We start from the raw sequence: 21586 nt of genomic DNA, 5'->3' as shown, positions 1-21586 counted from the left end.
TCTGTTGTGAAAACAAATGAACTGCTATAAGGAAGGCATTCCAAATAGAGACTGGCACACCTAACCATTTTTAAAACTTGGGTATATGGCAGTATCTGAATTATCATTCTGCAATGTGATTTTTTTTCACTAAAACATAATTGTTCCAAAAATGATTCATGTTGCATGGATGAAATCTAGTTCATTTATTTTATCTGCTACATATTACTCCATTGTATAAATGTCAATCTCAATTTATTTATCCATTCTCCTACTGATAGCCATTTAATTTGTTTCCAGTTTTTTACTATGCTGCAATGTGCGTGTCATATGTATGTCTTCATGTGCACATGTTTAAGAGTTTCTCTAAAGTGTATCTGTAGAAGTATTAATAGAACTCCTGAATCATCAGGGGTGCATATCCTCAAGTAAAGTGATATTGCCAAAATGCTCTCCAAAGGGGTTTTGTCCCACAAGCAGTGTATGAGTTATTCTGTTTCTCCATATCCCCACTGACACTTACTTAGTATTATCAAACATGAAAAATAACTTTTATTCTAATAATATAACAATAGTGGTAAAAATATTCTTCCTATGCATAATGAAGTATTTATTAAGAATCAGATTCTTAACTCTTTTAGTAAAGAAGAGGCCACCAAAATGCAAAGCAAGATGTTTAAGTTCTAGAGCATAGACTTGGAGGATCCAAGGAGTAGCAACAAAATTTCTATCAATCATGAGAAACATAAGCAAGCCATAAAAAAACATGGTTGGTGAAAAAGAAAACACTCACCTCAAACTCTCCAAGAAGTTTAGAAATAAGTAAACCCTCTGGAAATCTGGATACAACCTAATAAATAGAAAATTGAAATACAATATAAACAGACACCACTGGAATGCTGGGTGACAAAATATCAAAATAAGAAAGTATAAATTTAAATAGTAACAAGGCAAAAATAACATTATTATTGAGTGAATTAATTAAAGTCACAGTATTGTTTTAAAAATCAGTTTCCAGGTTTTTTTTTTAATATTTATTTATTTGCCTGCACCGGGTCTTAGTTGCAGCATGCGGGATCTTTTTAGTTGAGTCATGAGGGATTTTTAGATGTGGCATGCGGCATCTTTTAGTTGTGGCATGTGAGCTTTTAGTTGTGGCATGCAGGATCTAGTTCTCTGACTAGGGACTGAACTCAGGTCCCCTGCATTGGGAGTGCAAAGTCTTAACCACTGGACCACCAGGGAAGTCCCAGTTTCCAGTTTTTAAAAAAGTTATAACAACCAAAAAAGGCAGTGAATTCCAACATTTCCAGAGTTGAGAAATCATTCTTGCATAATACTGCAATGCCACAACTCCCCAGAAATTCCTATACATAGTTCTTTAGCTAAGCTAACATAATTAGTTTTAGCTCACATAAAATAAATATTCTATGGCATAATTTCAAGCATTCTAAATGGCAGAAAAGAAATACAATGCACACTATAGAAAATGTTGGAAAACATAGTTAAGCAAAGATAGTAGCCATTGTTGTCCATATGCACATAAAAATACCTTTACTGAATATGAAAATAAGGTCATTACTTCTCCAGCTTTTTAGTATCATATCACAGACCTCTTTCCATATCAGTAAACATAGATCAACATGTTTCCTAGTGAAACTGAGCAGGACCCTGTTGGGGCCCAGGGCTCGAACCCGTGTCCCTTGCATTGGCAGGCAGATTCTCAACCACTGTGCCACCAGGGAAGCCCAAGATCTTTAACTTTTAACAATGATTTATTGGGGTGAGGGGAAGAAAAGAGAATTTTTGGAGGAACTGATATTTTCTAAATAATTTTGAGAACACTAAAAATGTTTAGAGTATGAAATTTATTTTTTTCTAATCTTAAAAGATTAGCCACTCCATTTGTAATATATTTGAAAAGATCAGGAATAAACATAAAACTAAAATATTTGTAGGCAAATTAAAATTAACCACAAATGATACCCAAATGTATAATCAATTATTCTTATCCATTTCCCAGAAACAGCAAACACTTACAAATTTTATCTTATGTTTTAGCTCTGGATTGATAGTCCCTCCAGGTCCAGTTTGTGCAATAACTGATTTGAAGGTATTCTCCAACTATGAAAAAAAGCGGAAAAAATTTTCAAGTTAGTCAAAAAAAAAAATAGTCAAAGATAAATCTGAACAGTATTAAAGGAAACATCTATCAAAGGAAACGTATGTCAATCAAATGGAAGAATAGTGTTCCTAAGAGGCACTGTAACATTTCATACCCTATAAAATACACTTAGAGTTGATGGACTCTTTTTTTTTTTTAATATATTTTAAAAAAATTTTATTGGGCTATAGTTGATTTACAATGTTGTGTTACTTTCTGCTGTACAGCAAAGTGAGTCAGTTATACATATACATATATCCATTCTTTTTTAGAGTCTTTGCCCATATAGGTCATTACAGAGTACTGAGTAGAGTTCCCTGTGCTATACAGTAGGCCCTTATTTGTTATCTATTTTATATAGAGTAGTGTGTATATGTCAATCCCAATCTCCCATTTATCCGTTCCCCACTTCCCCCCTGGTAACCATAAGACTGTTTTCTACATCTGTAACTCTATTTCTGTTTTGTAAATAAGTTCATTTGTACCACTTTTTTAGATTCCACATATAAGCAATATCATATGATATTTGTCCTTTTCTATCTCACTTACTTCACTCAGTATGACAATCTCTAGGTCCATCCATGTTGCTGCAAATGGCATTATTTCACTCTCTCTTTTTTTTTAACATACAGACTTTTTAATGTAGAAAGGTTTGAGGGTTTTTTGTTTGTTTGTTTTGGTTTTTTTTTTTTGGCCACGCAGCTTGTGAGATCTTAGTTCCCTGACCAGGGATTGATTCTGGGCCCTCAGCAGTGAAAGAGGGGAGTCCTAACCACTGGACCACCAGGGAATTCCCTCGTCCTTTTTTATGTAGTTGGACTCTTTATAAAACTAAACACTGAAAATTTCCAGGATAATTAACATTCTCTGTAACAATTAGATTGAGTCTTCAATTACAAAATCCCATACTTTTTTTTTTTTAATGCTTTTATTTATTTATTTTTGACTGCATTGGCTCTTCACTGCTGCGCGCGGGCTCTCTCTACCTGTGGTGAGTGGGGGTTACTCTTCATTGCAGCACACGGGCTTATGTGGTGGCTTCTCTTGTTGTGGAGCACAGGCTCTAGGCATGTGGGCTTCAGCAGTTGTGGCTCGCAGGCTCTAGAGCGCAGGCTCAGTAGTTGTGGCGCATGGGCTTAGTTGCCCCGTGGCATGTGGGATCTTCCCGGACCAGGACTCGAACCCGTGTCCCCTGCACTGGCAGGTGGATTCTTAACCACGGCGCCACCAGGGAAGCCCCCAAATCCCATACTTTTACCCAGTAAAGATTTTTGTTACTAATTTTCTTCTGTTTATAAAATTATTCAATGTTTATTAAACACATTATTTAATGCAGGTTAGAGATGGGATGGTGGAAGGTCCCTGGGAGCCAGGAATGAGAGTGAGCCAGGGCACCGGTGGAATGTCTTGCCTTAAGGAGACAGGAAGGAGAGCTCTGCTGTTGTAATAGAAATGAAGAAGGACCAGTAGGGATACAGAAAGGCTCTGTAAATGTGGGGTCAGCAGGTGGAGAGAGTTACTATCTGATAGCTTCAGTATTCTCTGTGAGTTCAGAAGCAAGGCCCACTCCTGAGAACAGCAGGAAAGGAAAGGGAGCTCAGATAGTTGAGAAAGTGGAAAAATAAAGTTGAGGAAAAAAATGGATGATTATCTAAACTCAACAGGTAGGCGGTAAAGATAGGCGAGGCCTGAGTTAAGATAGCAGGGGTCAGAGGATTTTAGTAGAGAGAAGCCAAAGGCATAGAGAGGCCCCAGTATGGTAAAAAGATGATGCATGGGAATAACTGAAAAAATAAGTTGGAAGCACAGGAGGTTAGGAGTAGAGAGTATCATGGAACATATCCAGACACCAAGGTCCAGTGAAGAGCCACGGAGTGGAAACCTGAAGTAGAATGAAAGGGTGGGAGGGAGACACAAGAGGGAGGAGATATGGGGATATATGTATACATATAACTGATTCACTTTGTTATAAAGCAGAAACTAACACACCATTGTAAAGCAATTATACTCCAATAAAGATGTCAAAAAAAAAAAAACAGGTGAATAAAATTTAACAGGAAAGCAAATAATAAAATTCAGGATATTTTAAAAATTATAAAAAGTAGAATGAAAGATCATGGAGTTATATTTAGAGCTGATAAGTAAATGTAAAAAATATACATTAAAAAAAACACAAAGATATAAAGAAAAATACAAATCACCTAAAATCCTATCACAAAGACATAATCACTATTATTTTTTCCTTCTAAACTTTTTATTTTTTAATATTTCTTCATATTACCACTTGGCCTGTCATTACTTACAAACTGTGTGACCTTTTAGGTTTCAGTTTCTTCATATGAAAAACGAAGACAATCTCATTATCTCCTAAGGCTGACATGAAAGTAGGATCTGAGAAGGGGGAATTAGATTCCTAAGATTATATCACTAACTTTCACAAAATGCCTCAGCCCTTGGTCTTAGGTTCTTTACATTTCTTCTGGATCTGCCATGAGATAATTCCCTAAAGCTCTCCCAGTGAACAATGGGAGAACCTAAAGATAATTGATTTTTCACATCCCAACATGCTCCCACCATTTGAAGATTCAATACAACAACTTATTACAGTAAGTCCCCTACATACAAACGAGTTCCATTCCAAGAGCACGTTTATAAGTCCAAGTTGTTCGTAAGTCCAACAAAGTTAGCCTAGGTACTATATAGTACTGTACTGTAATAGGTTTTTAATACTTTTCATACAAATAATACATAAAAAACAAACACAAAAAAATAAAGAAAACATTTTTAATCTTACAGTACAGTACCTCAAAAAGTACAGTAGTACAATACAACAGCTGGCATACAGGGGCTGGCATAGCGTGAACAGGCAAGAAGAGTTACTGACTGGAGGAGGGAAAGGAGGTGAGAGACGGCAGAGCTGAAGGATTGTCAGTAATAGGAGACAGAGGGCAAGCTGCAATTTCACTCACGCCGGACGCTGATGGAATGCACGTTCGCATCTTTGAAAGTTCACAACTTGAAGGTTCGTTTGTAGGGGGCTTACTGTAAATTATCACTGTGCTATGTGTTTCAGGGGACCAAAAAAGGGTCACTTTTCACAGCTACACAAAAATTCACCAATTTTGATAAGTTTTTTTTTTTAAATGCACGTTGATATGACAGCTATCACAATACAATCAAACAAAATTGTTTCAAATGAAGCTAAAGACAACTAGGTGCTACTAGAGCCATCTTATGGAAAAAACCGAACGAACTTTTTAGCCAACCCAATATTTGCCAAGCCTGGGTTAAGATGTCAAAATGATAGGCTCTTAGCTAGGAACAGAATGCATCTCAAGAAGATAAGAAAAAAATGTTTTTTGCCTCAAGCTAGATGAGTAAATTAAGCTGACTTTAAACTGAATGCGGTGAGGGAGATTTTTTAAAGTCCAAGTAATCCTGGGAATATCTAGATTAGTAGGTAAGTAGATAAGTAGAAGGTAAAAGTTATAATGTTTCGGGGAAAGTAGGAGTGGGAGATAATCTGACATGAAGAAAGTAATCAAGAGGAGACCCTGATTTCAACAATGCTTTAGTGTCAGATGCCTACACACCAAACAGAAAAAATGGACAATAAATCAAGCTAACAAAAGATCACAAATAGGGGCATAAATAAAGATGGAAAGTAACCCACTATATATATATGCCATATTCAGATAGGAGCCTACAGAACCAGAGAAGGGGCAGAGAAGAGCTTTGAATCAAAAAGATATACTCCTCAGAAAAATGGATGAAGATATGAATAGGCAATTGATTAAAAACTAACACTAGCTAGCCAATAAAAGCATGAAGTTCAACCTCTAATAAACAGACATTAATAGTCAGATATAGTTATTTGCCTATCAAATTGGAATATTTTTACAATAATGCTCATTTAACAAATATGTACTGAACACAAACTATGTGCTTCACATTGTACTCAGCACTGAATATACAGGGGTAAATAAACTAGGTATGATCACTGCCCTCATGGAACTTGCAGTCTAGTGATGGGAGACCAACATGAGACAGTCATATAATTACATAATTAAAACTATGATGAACATTATGAAAAACCCACAGAGTGTCATGATAGAATACTATGCCTGAAAGTGTTAGGAAAGCAACGTGAGATCTAACTTAGACTAGGGTTGGTGAGGAGGGAGAGGTCAGGGGAGGGTGTTCTGAAGAAGTGCCCATTTATACTGAGTACTAGCAAAGGTACAAGGAAAGAAGCACATACACATGCATCTTATGTGAGTGCTAACTGAAACAACTTTTATGGAGGACAACCTAACTACATACATGATAAGCTATAAAAGTACACATTCCTTTAGATGTAGTGATTGCTCCTCTAGAATTTTATCCTGTGGAGTAACAGAGATACCTGTAAATTTGAGCAAGATTTTCATCAATAAGGTTATGTTTAATTGCAAAAATAGCAACAGCCTAAATCCCCAAGTTTATGTGGAATCTAGAAAAATGGTACAGATGAACCAGTTTGCAAGGCAGAAATAGAGACACAGACATAGAGAACAAACGTACGGACACCAAGGGGGGAAAGAGGGGGTGGGATGAATTGGGAGATTGGGATTGACATATATACACTAATATGTATAAAATAGATAACTAATGAGAACCTGCTGTATAGCATAGGGTTTCTACTTTGTTGTACGGTAGAAACCAATACAACATTGTAAAACAACTATACTCCAATAAAAAAACATAAAAAAAAAATCCCCAAGTTAAAAAATTATGGCATATCCATAGTGCCATTAAAAATTATGTTGTGGGCTTCCCTGGTGGCGCAGTGGTTGAGAATCTGCCTGCTAATGCAGGGGACACGGGTTCGCGCCCTGGTCTGGGAAGATCCCACATGCCGCGGAGCAACTAGGCCCGTGAGCCACAACTACTGAGCCTGCGCATCTGGAGCCTGTGCTCCGCAACAAGAGAGGCCACGATAGTGAGAGGCCCGCGCACTGCGATGAAGAGTGGCCCCCGCTTGCCGCAACTAGAGAAAGCCCTAGCACAGAAACGAAGACCCAACATAGCAATCAAGCAATCAATCAATCAATAAATTAAAAAACTTAAAAAAAAAAAAAATTATGTTGCATTATAATATTTAACAACGTGGGATGTTCATAATTCATAATTCTGACTAAAAAAAGCAAGTCACAAACCTGAACCAGAATGATGCTAAATTTTATTTTTTTAAAAAAGAAAAAGTCAACTTTTCTGGGTGATAAAAGAATATGTGATTTTAATTTTCTTCTGTGCTTTCCTGTCTTTCAAATCTTTTGCAATCTATCTGTATTACTTTTGTAATAAGAGAAAAATTTTAAAAACATAGACACCTGGGTGATATTTAGAAACATGAGGGTGGAAGCATTTTGGAAGGAAGATACATGAAGCTAAAAGCAGAAAGGAACAGAAGTTACATCTTAGAGGAATATACAGCAGACCTTTTGGCCATATGGTAAAACATTAATACATTTCTGATAAAGATCACAAAACTGGCACAGACACACATACAGAAGTGATGCTTTCAACTGCTCAAATATTTGCTAAGTATCTCATTTGACTAAAAACTAGGAAGTATGAAATTTGACTTGCCAAACTAAAAATTTCATCTGAACTCACGGGAAAATAGGCAGGGAACAGCTACTCTAAGTTGGCCAGAGAATGCAACTTCCAGAGAATTGCACTAAAGAACTACTGAAGGGCTCCTTTTGACAGTAATTGTTTAATAGATCCAGTTACTTGTTGAGGATGCTCTGAATAGACGCTGGAGCCAGGTCATCAGGTGAAATTTAAAATCCTTCTTTTTTTATATTCAATACCAATCACAGCATCTAATTCATGTAAAAACTATCAATTATTTGAGTGAAAAAGTTAGTTGCAAACTAAGACCCAGCCCTGATTTTTAATTCATTTAAGACCAGAACTTCTTTTATAATTCCAGGTTTACCTACTTTAAATCTCATGCTGAATATTACAATAAGTTTTCTAAAAGTAGGGTAGGATGGGGTACTGATGAAATAAAATTATGTTAAGACAGGAAAAGAAAAATTAAACATAAAATTCTCTCTCTGCGCATTTGAACCGCTACCTGCTTTACTGTGTATTGTACATCTGCATTATACATTAACTAGATCCCCTTAAAAGACACAGGAATGCCTACTTGCCAAAAAACAAAAATAAAAGCAAAAAAACAATTTCCTCCTGGCTCCAGCAAAGTAACTCCTTAGGAGATAAAATTCCTTTTTCAATCCTGTAGGGGGGTCACAACAACCTACTAATTGCCTTGTTGAACTATGTAAACTGTCAGTATGTTACTTTGATGTATAACCCTTTGTCTCAAACACTGATGTAACTGTGCCTTGACCTCTAACAGGTGGAACAGTTTTCAGAGCTTTCTGAAAGACTGCCTCCTAGGTTATAATTCTCAGGTTGGCTCGAATAAAATTTCCCATTTCTTTCTTAGATCGACTATCGATTAATTTTTTTCATTGACAGTACTCTTAGTTGTAAGGCTGGAGAACAAAGAAATGCCAGATCCCTGTTACTTGACCAAACACTCTTACGGGCAATAACCTGTTAATGGGAAGCGAAGTAACATCACTGTTAGCTGTGGTCTAGGTCTATAGACTAAGGCAGAGAATTCTGAAGAGCTGGGCTAGACAGTGTCTGAGGCTTCATTCATTAGAATGATAATAGCTAATCCATACTTGCCCATTCACATTTTCATCCCTCATCTAAACTTCCTCTGAAGAGGTCAAAATAAAGGAAATTGAATAGAATGTGGTAAATAGATTATTCATGTCTTGCAAAAACAGGGTTTAAATTTTTCTAACCATTTGCTTTTGTGAAATAAAGCAGGAAAATGGGAAAAGGTAGGATACTAATGAACAAGCCTGCCTGTTCCTCTTGCAGGTGAAAAAGAAACTCCAGTCCTCATTTTACAAACGAGAAACTGATTTTTTTTAAAATGTTTTTTCTATGACAAAAATAATATACGTTCACTGCAAAAAAATAAAATACAGATGATCAAAAACATTTGTCTAAATTTACAATTTAAATTTAATATTGTTATAAATTTACCTATTATTTTTCTGTAAATATAAAAACATATACATATACTTGTAGGGTTTTGAGGGAACACCCAGCAAACTGACAGATCTATAATGTTAAGTAATAGAAAGTTGTACTTTTTTTAAATAGAATTATGTGGGATCTGATAATTATGTAGAGTCTGTCCCACTAGGAAATTAAAATATGTAATTTAGGAATTAAAGCCCACTCCTTAGAACAAGATTTAAATGGTTCTGGTGGCAAAAACTTCAACTGGAAGTGAAATGTGGTTATTAGGTTACATCTATGAGGAATTCTTGGGACTGCAAAACATAGGATGAAACTCAAAGGAAAATAAATATAGAAAAAATATCTCTGTATCTCTCTCAGCCGTCTCCTTGGAGCCATGCCAGGAGTAAATGTCCTAAACTTGGCATGTGTTATTGCCTGGTTCTGACAGTTAAAGACCGAGTCTTCCTGACCAATTCTATAGAGTTTGAGGTCTCCAAAAAAGAAATATGCACTATCATTCTTTAATATTTTTTTCTGGAATTTTTAGTCAGTACAATAAATTTAGAAAATGGAAATAAAAACTTTAAACATTGCAAAAAAACCAAAGCAAACTTACTATTTATAATCAGTAACTTATTCATAAACATTATCATGATCTATTTGGAAAACCTATGAGAATGTCATTAAAACAAGTTCAGTGAGGTGACCAGTTTCAAAACAATGTCTTTAAAAATCTGTTTCTTGGGCTTCCCTGGTGGCGCAGTGGTTGAGAATCTGCCTGCCAAGGCAGGGGACACGGGTTCGAGCCCTGGTCTGGGAAGATCCCACATGCCGCGGAGCAACTAGGCCCGTGACCCACAACTACCGAGCCTGCGCGTCTGGAGCTTGTGCTCCGCAACAAGAGAGGCCGCGATAATGAGAGGCCCGCGCACCGCGATGAAGAGTGGCCCCCGCTTGCCGCAACTGGAGAAAGCCCTCGCACAGAAACGAAGACCCAACACAGCCAAAAATAAAAATAAACAAAGAATTACAAAAAAAAAAAGAGTAAAATATTAAAAAAAAAAAAATCTGTTTCTTTCGTCATAAGCCATAAGCAGTTAGAATCCCATTCTCACTGGCAAGAAAAGTATTACCCTATACGGTACCTAAGAAAACATAAGGACTGTGCCAAACTCTAACGAAGAAAAGTATGTATCTGCAACTGAAGAGCAGAATACTGAATAAATACTGCAACATGTTATTGAATGAATACACTTAATGTAATGTGTGAAGGCTTCAAACGTTTTAAAACTTAATTCTAAGAGAAATCTCATTGAAATTTTAAAACTTACAAAAGTAATTCTAAACTTCCTGGAAAAAACAGAATAAAGTCTGAAAAGAGACTAATTAAGGGAGACTTGCCTTAACAAACACGAAGGTGAATTTAAAAGTACCAAAACTAAACAGCTGCTGACGAGAAAAATGTTGCCTGCCATTCCAGTAAACAATGAATATTGCTGGCTATCAAGCAACACCTCTCCACCCCGCTGCCATCCTGATGGTACACGCTGAGGGGAATTCAGGATAGAGGAAAGCAGGATACTGGCCCTAGAGAGTTAAGATGCATACCTAAGGAATAATTTCAATAAGTCTAGACTCCTGCATCTTCCCATACACAGAAAAGCACTGAAATCATTTACTTGAGGTGGCTGTTCTTTGTGATTATCAGTAATCTTTTTATGTTTGGCTGCATGTTCCCAATCTCCCCCTCCACCCCCTTCCTAGCTCCTCCCTTACCTTTTCCCAACACTTCCTCAGTTATCTGAGAGGCTGTCTCCCAGGCTATAGTCCTCAGTAAGGTCCCCAAATAAAACATAACTCACACACAACTTTTAGGTTGTGCATTTTTTTGCAGTTGACACAGTGTAGAACTGGCACAGAAACACAAAATTACACACCCCAAATTATAATCCAGCTAGATTAAAACTTTAAGTTTTCTTTTAAGCCATGAATCAAAGAGAAACCAAATTTTTTTTAGAGATTAACTATGATGCTATTATTTACTGAGGGTGTACAACTGTCAAGAACTATTCTAGACACTTTACAAATCTTAACCCATTTATGATACAAAAGTCATCCACACTTTACAGATCAGAAATCTGAGTTACAAAGAAGTTAATCAATTTGCCAAGTTTACATGGCTGAAAACTGGCAGTGGTGAAGTTCGACTCAGTCTAGTTTGAAACCTCACTCTCAACCATTCCCCCCCCACCAATTCCCACACAGGTCAACTCAAATCTCACTTTCCCCTGGAAGACGGTCTTGACTACTTTAGTCCTTTCTAGATTCCACACGACAGAATTAGCACCTACATTACAGAATGTTCTATGTTCTTCATTCCTATGCAGCAGAAAGCATAAGCCACCAGAAAACATGAGATGTGGACCGAGGGGTGGAAAATGTATTTTGGGCTGCCCTGTTCTAGCTGTTTGTCTTGGGTCAACTTAACTTCTCTGAGTCTAGTTTTCTGCCATAACAATATTTTTCTCTTGAAGTTCTCATGAAGGTCCAATAAAGAAACATAAAAGAACTTTGTAATTTTAAGGCACTGTCCCAATATTTTTCATGCCTCTCATTCTCTTTCTCTCTCAGTCTGTACCTAATTAGATTATGTCTCAAATTCAGGGCAATTCTTGTCTCTTCCTTTTTTCTCTCACAGCTTTCACAATTTTTCTTTGCTTATGACCTTTGCTAGGACATTGGCTGCTAAGCAGACTTGCTGAATACTGAAACATTCAGGGTCCCAGTCTTTATTAACCTCCAAAGCTTTATTTCCCAATGGACCCCCAGCCCAAAGATGACTCAGGAACCCAACAGGTCTTCTGGCCCTGGAGACTTGCCTGGCCTAGCACTCTGAGAGCATTACACAGGAGGCACAGAACACCATTTATATTAAAGTCACATTGATTTAGATTCTACTTAGTTACATCATTCAGACATGGTAAATGTGCTTCTAATTCAGAACTTCACCTTGGGCAACATCACGAGCTTGGCAAGTTTCTCTTTGGTGTCTAACCCTGTCACTTCTCTCCCCTCCAAATCTGCATGTAGAATTCCCATGATCCTTGGATCTTCTTTAGGGTAAATTAATCTTTTGATTTGTGTATATGCATGTGTTACTATAAAATGGAGGTTTATGTTTTATTTATTCTTAGTGCAGATGAGCAGTTTAATTGAAGTCTTTGGATGACTATAATTTTGCGTAAGGCATTAGCACCAACAGTGGAAATGTTAGGCATTCCATTGCTGCTAGGGTCTTAGACGAAGGGAATTTGAGACAGATAAATATTTCAAAACTCATCAGAATGACTAGAAAACAGATAATGCCTATTCTGAATAATTATTTCTCTTGTGAACTTTCAGAATTTTTTCTATACAAAAAAAAAAAAGTGAGCTGATCCTAATTTAAAGTTCATTGCTGCATTGCAATTTGAATAAAGCTTCTAAAGGCTGTTATTTGAGTCTTCAGCTGGAAAAATGACACATCTAGTTGCCATGTGTTCACTAGAGTTAATTTCCTAAGACTTATTGAGCATCTCCTTAGCATAGTAGGTTATTTAAGCTGAAAAAGATATGAGTTGTCTCCCTCTAGATGCTTATGCATATGCAGAACCATGAAGAACAATGTGAACGGACAAATCTGAGTTTAAGTTTTGGCAGTGAAACTTTCTAATTAAGAAATTATTTAACCTCTCACACCTCAGTTGCTTTCTCTGTAAAACAGGAATTATAAGTCTAATATCCCAGATATCCTGTTTTATGAGTAACTTAAAATGAGACAATATAAGAAAGTGCAGGGCATATCATGGTCTCTCAAACAAATAACAGTTCCCTTTTTGTCTATAATATACTGCAGATTATGATGAGTGAGAAACCAATTTTAAACCTTCAAGCGGGGAAGAGCTTTGTAGGTATGAGATCAGAGGCAGAAGTAAAAGAAAAAGACTAATAGATTTGATATTCCTAACTTGTGAACTTCTATTTCAAAAAAGGAAAATGACAATTTAGAAAAATACATTTCTAGCCTATGACAGCCAAAATTCCTTCACTTCACTAAGTAAAAACTGACTAAGCAAACTTTCTTCCACTCATTAAGATGAGCATATCTCAAGAGAAAAATAGGCAAAGGAAGAGAACAGATAATTCATCAAAATAAATTAAAGTGACTAATAAACAATTTTAAAAGTTCAACTTTGTCAGTAACCAAAAATGGATATGAAACAATTAGACTATGTGTAGCTTTCGGTCAGAGAAAATATTTTTGTATTTAACCATGTTTCAAGAATTAACATTTGAGTTTTTAACAACCACATGAAATCCCAAGGGTTATATAACCAAAAGGTATGGAGAAAACAGACACTAACACACCATTTGTTGTAGAACATACTGATACTTTTCTGGATATCAGTTTGGAAAAAAATCATTTTCAAAAATGAAAATATTTTTTGATAAAATTAATGAAAAAGAGTCCAACAGTTCATTGTAACCTTCTGAATTTCAAAGATAAAGACAGGAATTGACAAACATACAGTCAGTGTATCTACCAAGGAAGATGACCATGCTGGTGTCAGGTCTCTCCAGCACAGGAAATGTCAGGAAAAATAAAAGAAATCTAAAAAACGGGGAAATCACTATGACAGGAACAGGAGTGAAAACTATCTTTTGGCAGTAGGGCTGTGAGTAACTTTCTTAGGCTGAGTTTTCTGTATTAAGAAAACTTCATCATTCAAAACAAAGTTATGGCTCCCACCCTCCTGCCATAAACAGGTGGAAAATAATGAGTTACAGATGTTAAATAACAGTGCTCAACTGAGCGGTGAGTCCTAAACTGCCTCACCTGACAGCCTGGAGAGTTCAGTCCGTAGCACAGAAAGAGGTAAGAGAAACAGATGAACTGAGGAGACAGATTCCAGTTTGGGGAGAAAAAGGATGCTAATATACAGGTAGGTATGGAGAGTAGGGATTGGCACAGAGAGATATAGCTCTGGAGGTCTGCAGAGGGACCCCTCAAGTTTCTGGATGAGTACTGATGTGTGCATAAGGCGGGGGAAGGGGATATTCTCTGAGGCTGGGGAAACAAACAATAAGAAACAACAGGCCAAACAATACCCAGAGCTCACACAGAGCTGAGAAAAGTTAAGTGTTCCCACTAAGGCAGAATGGAAGGACCTCTTAACACACCCAGGTGAATCCTCAGAAAGGTAATGCCTCAGTGGTGGAGCCAAATTAGCCCTAGACTGAAGGTTTCTCTGGACTAGCAGTCTTAGCCTGCTAAGGGTTCTATAGCAAAATAGATTAGGTAGCTTTAAACAACAGAAATATATTTTCTCACAGTTCTGGAGGCTGGAAGCCCAAGATCAGGGTTCCAGCTAAGAAATAAAATATCGCTTGCCATATCAGTAAATAAAGGATGTCGAAGTCATCAGCAATTGTAGCTACCCCAGACGGTGAGCCCTGAGGGAACTCAGGATAAAAACAAGGAATGCCCATCATCTAGCAGCCATTGGACTGCAGCTACTCCCAACGGGGCAGCCTAAGGAAACTCAGGATGGGAAATCATAGGATACTGGCCCCAGATAGCTGAGGTGCATATCAAAGAAATTATTTCAGTGAACCCAGACTCTTGCATCTTCCCCTACATAGAAAAGTGCTAACTAAATTCCATAACTTGAGATATCTAGTTTTCTTTTATTAACAGTAGTCTTTTGTTCCAACTACTTGGTATTGTTATAAAAACTCCTATATATCCTGGTTTCCCCCTCTTCCTCTTCAGAACAGTTTCCTCAGCGTTTATCTGAGAGGCTGTCTCCCAGGCTTGAAGTACTAAGAATGTCTGCTGAATAAAACATAACTCTCTACTTACAGGTTGTGCAATTTTTTTCGGTTGACACAGCATAGTTGGATCCTGGTGAGGATTCTCTTTCTGACTTGCAGATGGCTGCCTTCTTGCTGTGTGCTCTCACGGCCTTTCCTTGGTGTATGCACATGGAGGAGAGCAAGCTCTCTGGTTTCTCTTCTTATAAGGGCACTAATCCCATCACGAGGGCTCCACCCTCACAACTTCATCAAACTCTACTTCCCAAAGGCCCCATCTCCAAATACTATTGCACTGGGGGTTAGGGCTTCAACACATGAATTTTAAAGGAACACAATTCAATTGATAGTACCCGCCCTAACAAATCTTAAAAGCAAAACTCAAAATGATCGATTCCAAGTAAATTAACTGAGTGAAGCTCAACAATTCATAATGTCTAGCAGCTAATCAAAGTTACCAGCCATGCAAAGAGGTAGGAGAATGTGACCACATCAAGAAGAAAAATAGGGAATTCCCAGGTGGTCCAGTGGTTAGGGCTCCATGCTTCCACTGCAGGGGGCACAGGTTCGATCCCTGGTTGGGGAACTAAGATGCCGCATGCTGTGGTGCAGTCAAAAAAAAAAAAAAAAAAGAAGGAAAATGAATTCAAAACCCAGAAATGATAGAGATGATAAAATTAGCAGTTAAGATCATTAAAAGTTATTATAAATATGCTTATGTATATAAAGAAAGTATGAACATAATAAAGAAATAAATAAAGGACATAAAAAAGATCCAAGTGGAATATGTAGAACTTAAAAATACAGTGTCTAAAATGAAAAATAATCTGGATGGGACTAAATGCAACAGAAGATCACTGAATTTGAAGACAGCAAGAGAAAGTACCTAAAATGAAGCACACAGTGGGGAGGTGGAGGGGAAGAGACTCAGAGAAAAAAAAAGAACAGAGCCCCAACAATCCACAAGGAAATAACAAGCAGTCTAATATAGGCATCCTAGAAGAAGAGGAAAGGGGAAAAAATATTTGAAGACAAAAATTCTCCAAATTTTCTAGGAGGGTAGATCTTATGTTAAGTGTTCTTATCACAAAAATTTAAAAATAAATAAAAATAGGGAATTCCCTGGTGGTCCAATGGTTAGGGTTCTGTGTGCTCACTGCCAAGGGCCTGGGTTCAATCCCTGGTTGAGGAACTAAAATCCTACAAGCCACGTGGCATGGCCAAAATAAATAAATAAATAAATAAACAAATAAGATAAATAAAATAAAATAAAAATAAAGAGGGCAGGTGATGAATATGTTTATCGTATTGGCTGTGGTGATGGTGTCAGAGGTATATAATTATCTCCAAACTCATCAAGTTGTATACATTAAACATATACAGCTTTTTGTATGTCAATCATACCTCAATAAAGATTTTTAATTAGAAATAAATTTCCAGATCTCATGAAAATTATAAAACCCATATGCAAAAGCTCAGTAAATCTCAACCAGAACAAATAAAGAAAACTCTACCAAGGGACACCAGAATGAAACTGCAGAAAAACAATGATAAAGAGAAAATCTTGAAAGCATCAAAGGGGAAAAAAAAAACCACGTTATGTACAGAAGAACAAAGATAAGAATGACTATAGATTTATTGTCAGAAACTATGCAACCACACAGCAATGAAATTGTCTCTGAAGTTCTAAAAGAAAAAGAACTATCACCCCAGAATTCTATACCCAGAAAAAGCATCATTCAAAAATGAAGACAAAGACTTTTTCAGATGAACAAAAGCTGAGAATATTCATTGCCAACATATTTATGTTATAGGAAATGTTAAAATTTTCCAGGCAGAAGGAACATAATACTGAAGGGAAATTTGGGTGCAAAGGATTGGAGACTTCTAAAAATAAATAGGTAATTTATTTTAATATTTTTATTACTTAAATGTTGCTTATTCAAAATAAATATTTTAAAGCAAAAATAAAAATGCATTAAGGAGCATATAACATATACACAATTAAAATGTATCACAACAATGGCACAAAGGATGGGAAGAGAGAAATGTAAATCTATTGTTCTAAAGTTCTTAATCTACATGAAATAGTATAATATTACATGAGGATCAACTGTGATAAATTAAAAACATATGTTGAGAACCCTAAGGCATCCACTAAAAATATTTTTAAAGAGTCATAACTAATAAACAAATAACAGCAACAAAACAGAATCATAAAAAATACTTAATCAGGAATAAGGTAAGGATGTCCCCTCTCACCGCTGCTTTTCAGTACTGTTCTAGGAGTCCTAGATAATTCAATAAGATAAGAAAAGGAAATAGAAAGCACAGCTGACCCTTGAACAACATGGATTTGAATTGTACAGATCCACTTACACACAGATTTGTGTCAGTAAATATATTAAAAAGTTTTGGAGGTTTATGACAAGTTGAATAAACTTGTAGGTGAACCGCGTAGCCTAGAAATATTCAAAAAATTTTTAAAATGTATAAAATACATGTAAATACTGGTCTATCCTTAATAGGCATAAGATGAGTAATATTCAATATAAAAATAATGTCTTCATTTTCTTACTGTTTTATAACTGTGCTTTCAAAGAATTATATTACTGTACAGTATGTCTCTCGTAATTGGAGAAACTGCTCATCAGCCTATCATCACAGGTAAGTGGTTTTATAAAAAAATGGAACAATGCTTCCAATACTGTATTATGAATATAATACTGAATGTCATAAAAATTTTATAAGTCATTCGTTAGTGTACAGGCTAGGCTACCATGAAGCAATCATATCGATTACTTTAGGCTATCATAAAGCAATCACATTGCTGCTTCTACAACATCAATGCATGAATCACTGTACCTGTAACTAATATTATTTTCTGTTTCACATTATCTTTTCATTTCTGATGTCTAGTGTTAGTAATATGTATAATATATACAGTGTTTTGTATCATGTAAAACAATATTGATATAAGTACTGACAGATGATTCATCTTGTAAACAGACAATATACACTTATGCTATTGATAAATATAGTAGAGTTCTGTAAATATATTTTTCTTATGATTTTCTTAACATTTTTTCTCTAGCTTCCTGTATTATAAGAATACAGTATATACTAACATATAATATATAAAACATGTTAATCAAATGTTTATGTTATCAGTAAGGCTTCTGGTCAACAGTAGGTTATGAGTAGTTGTTTTGGGGGAGTCAAAACATATATGCAGATTTTTGACTGTGCAAGGTGTGGGCACCCCTAACCCCTGCAGTATTCAAGGGTCAACTGTATAATAATTAAGAAGGAAGAAATACAACTATCTTTGCTTGAAGATGACACATTTGTCTATATAGAAATCCCAAAGAATCAACCAAAAAACCGGAATGAATATGCAATTATAGCAACGTTGGAGAATACAAAGTTAATAATACAAAAGCCAATCACTTTCCTATATACTAGCAAGGAACAAGTGGAATTCTAAAGGAAAAACACATAGCCATTAACATTAGTGTCCCCAAAATGAAACACTTAGATATAAATCTAACAAAATAGGTACAAAATCTATATGAGGAACAATACAAAACACTGATGAAAGATATCAAAGAACTACTACTAAATAAATGGAGAGATATTCCATGTTTACAGACAGGAAGACTCAATACTGTCAAGATGTTAGTTCTTCCCAACTTGATCTAAAGATTCAATCCAATCCCAATCAAAATCCCAGCAAGTTTTTTTGGGGGGATATCAACAAATCAATTCTAAATTTTATATGGAGAGACAAAAGACCCAGAAGAGCTACCTCAATATTGAAAGAGAAGAACAAATTTGGAGGACTGACACCATCCGACTTCAAGATTTACTATCAATATAAAGCTACAGTAATCAAGGCAGTGTGGTATTGGCAAAAGAATAGACAAAGAGACCAATGGAATAGAACAAAGAATGCTGATGTAGATCCTCAAAAATATAGCTAACTGATCTTTGACAAAGAGAAAAGGCAATACAATGGAGAGAAGAGAATCTTCAACAATGGTGCTGGAAAAACTAGACATCCACGTGCAAAAAACTGAATCTAGACACAGACCTTACACCCTTCACAAAAATGAACTTAACATGGATCACAGACCTAAGTGTAAAATACAGACTATTAAAACTCCTAGAAGACAACATAGGAGAACACATAGATGACCCTGGGTATGGTGATGAGTTTTAGATACAACACCAAAGATATGATCCATAAAAGAAATAAGTGACAAGCAGGACTTCATTAAAATTAAGAACTTCTGCTCTGTGAAAGACAATGTCAAGAAAATGAAAAGACAAGCCACAAACTGCCAAAAAAAAAAATTGCAAAAGACATATCTGATAAAGAGTTGTCATACAAAATATACAAGGAACCCTTAAAACTCAACAGTAAGAAAACAAACAACCTAATTAAAAACTGGGCAAAAGATCTGAGCAGACATCTCACCAAAAAAGATATACAGACAGCAAAGTAAGCCTATTAAAATTTGTTCAACATCATATGTCATTAGAGAATTGTAAATTATAACAACAGTGAGATACCACTATATACCTAGTAGAATGGCCAAAATCCAAACACTGACCACACCAAATGCTAATGAGGATGTGGAGCAACAGGAACTCTCATTCACTGCTGGTGGTAATGCAAAATGATACAGCCACTTTGGAAGGGAGTTTGGCAGGTTATTGCAAAACTAAACTAAACTCTTATCATACGATAGAGCTATCATGCTCCTTGGTATTTACCCAAAGGAGCTGAAAACTTATGTCTACACAAAAAACTGCACACAGATGTTTATAGCAGCTTTACTCATAACCGAAACCTGGAAGCAACCAAGATGTCCTTCAGTAGGTAAATGGATAAACTGCAATATATGCACACTATGGAATATTACTCAGCACGAAAAAGAAATGAGCTATCAAGCCATGAAAAGACATGGAGGAACCTTAAATGCACATCATTAAGTGAAAGAAGGCAATTTAAAAGGCAACATTTGTATGATTCCAACTATATGACATTCTAGAAAACACAGAACTATAGAAACAGTAAAAAGATCAGTGGTTGCTAGGGGCTAGGGAGGAGGGAGAGAAGAGCAGATGGAGCACAGAGGATCTGAGGGGCAGTGAAACTATTCTGTGTGATACTACAATGGTGGATATACGTCACTACACATTTGTCAAAACCCACAGAATTTACAATACCAAGAGTGAACCCTAATGTAAACTGTAGACTTTGGGTGATTATGATGTGTCAATGGAGGTTCATCAACTGTAACAAAGGTACCACTCTGCTGCAGGATGCTCATAGTAGAAGAGGCTGCATGAATGTGGGGGCAGGGAGTATATGGGGACCCTCTCTACTTTCTGTTCAACTTTGCTGTGAACCTAAAATTGGTCTAAAAATTTTATTTTTAAAAATTAATCCAAAAGAAAAAATAGGAAAAAAACCCACAAAAATCAGCTTTAAATCAAACCATACCAGTAATTACACTAAATATAAATGGTATAAACACCCCCATTAAATGACAGAGATTGACAAATTAAATAAAGAAGCAAGACAACCATATACTGTCTAAAGGAAACACATTTTAAATATAAAACAGGTATGTTAAAAATAAATGTATATAGAAAGATACACAGTACTAACATCTAAAGAAAGCTAGCATCACTATGGTAATATCAAACAAAGTAGACTCCAAAACAAGGAACATTATGAGCCATAAAGAGGGACATTTCATAATGACAGATAGAGCAATTCATTAGGAACACATATCAATCCTAAATATGTATGCACCTAACAGAGATTTATAATATCTGAAGCTGAAAGATAAAATAGACAAATTCACAATTATATTTGAAGATTTCAACACTGATCCTGCAGTAATTAATGGAAAAAGTAGGAAAACATCAGTAAAAATATAGAATTCCTGAATGACACTATAACCAACTTTACTAATTGACATTTATAAAACACTCTACCCAAATATAGCAGAGAACACTCTACCCAAACATTCCTTCAAAGTAGATATGAAACATTCACCCACATAAATATATTTTGGGCCACATAAGTCTCAATATATTTACAAGGAATGAAATCAGACTATGTTTTCTTAACACAATCAAATTAAATTACAACTCAACATCTCTGAAAAGTCCCCAAATATTGGAAATTAAACAACATGCTGTTAAATAACCCATAAGACAAAAGAAATCACAAAGGAAATTAGAAAATATTTTGAACTAAATGAAAATACATCACATCAAAATTTGTGAGATACAGCTAAAGTAGTACTTAGAGAAAATCCATAGCCTTAAATGTTTGTATTAGAAAAGAAGGACAAAAACCAATGAACAAATTTTCTTTTCTTGCTCTTAAGGTAAATATTAACCCAAAATAAACAGAAAGAAGGAAATAATAAAGATAAGCACAGAAATAAATGAAATAGAAAACAGGGG

At 35.8% G+C, this 21586-nt stretch overlaps 1 protein-coding gene across 7 annotated transcripts in view; it reads right to left on the bottom strand.

Annotated features, from left to right (window-relative positions):
• Positions 1–21586, bottom strand: part of TDRD5 (tudor domain containing 5) — a 98647-nt gene that overhangs the window by 59166 nt on the left and 17895 nt on the right. For all 7 annotated transcript variants that reach the window (XM_059903778.1, XM_059903808.1, XM_059903824.1 and 4 more), the window contains 2 exons: positions 2020–2103; positions 773–829 (listed from right to left, as the gene is read on the bottom strand). In XM_059903778.1, coding sequence (XP_059759761.1) covers positions 773–829; positions 2020–2103 — 141 coding nt within the window. The remainder of the gene's footprint in view (positions 1–772; positions 830–2019; positions 2104–21586) is intronic.

This window comes from Balaenoptera ricei, chromosome 1, assembly GCF_028023285.1.
Source record: "Balaenoptera ricei isolate mBalRic1 chromosome 1, mBalRic1.hap2, whole genome shotgun sequence".
NCBI lineage: Eukaryota > Metazoa > Chordata > Mammalia > Artiodactyla > Balaenopteridae > Balaenoptera > Balaenoptera ricei.
The sequence above is the reverse complement of the archived record's forward strand: the minus strand, read 5'-3'. Positions and strand labels throughout refer to the sequence as shown.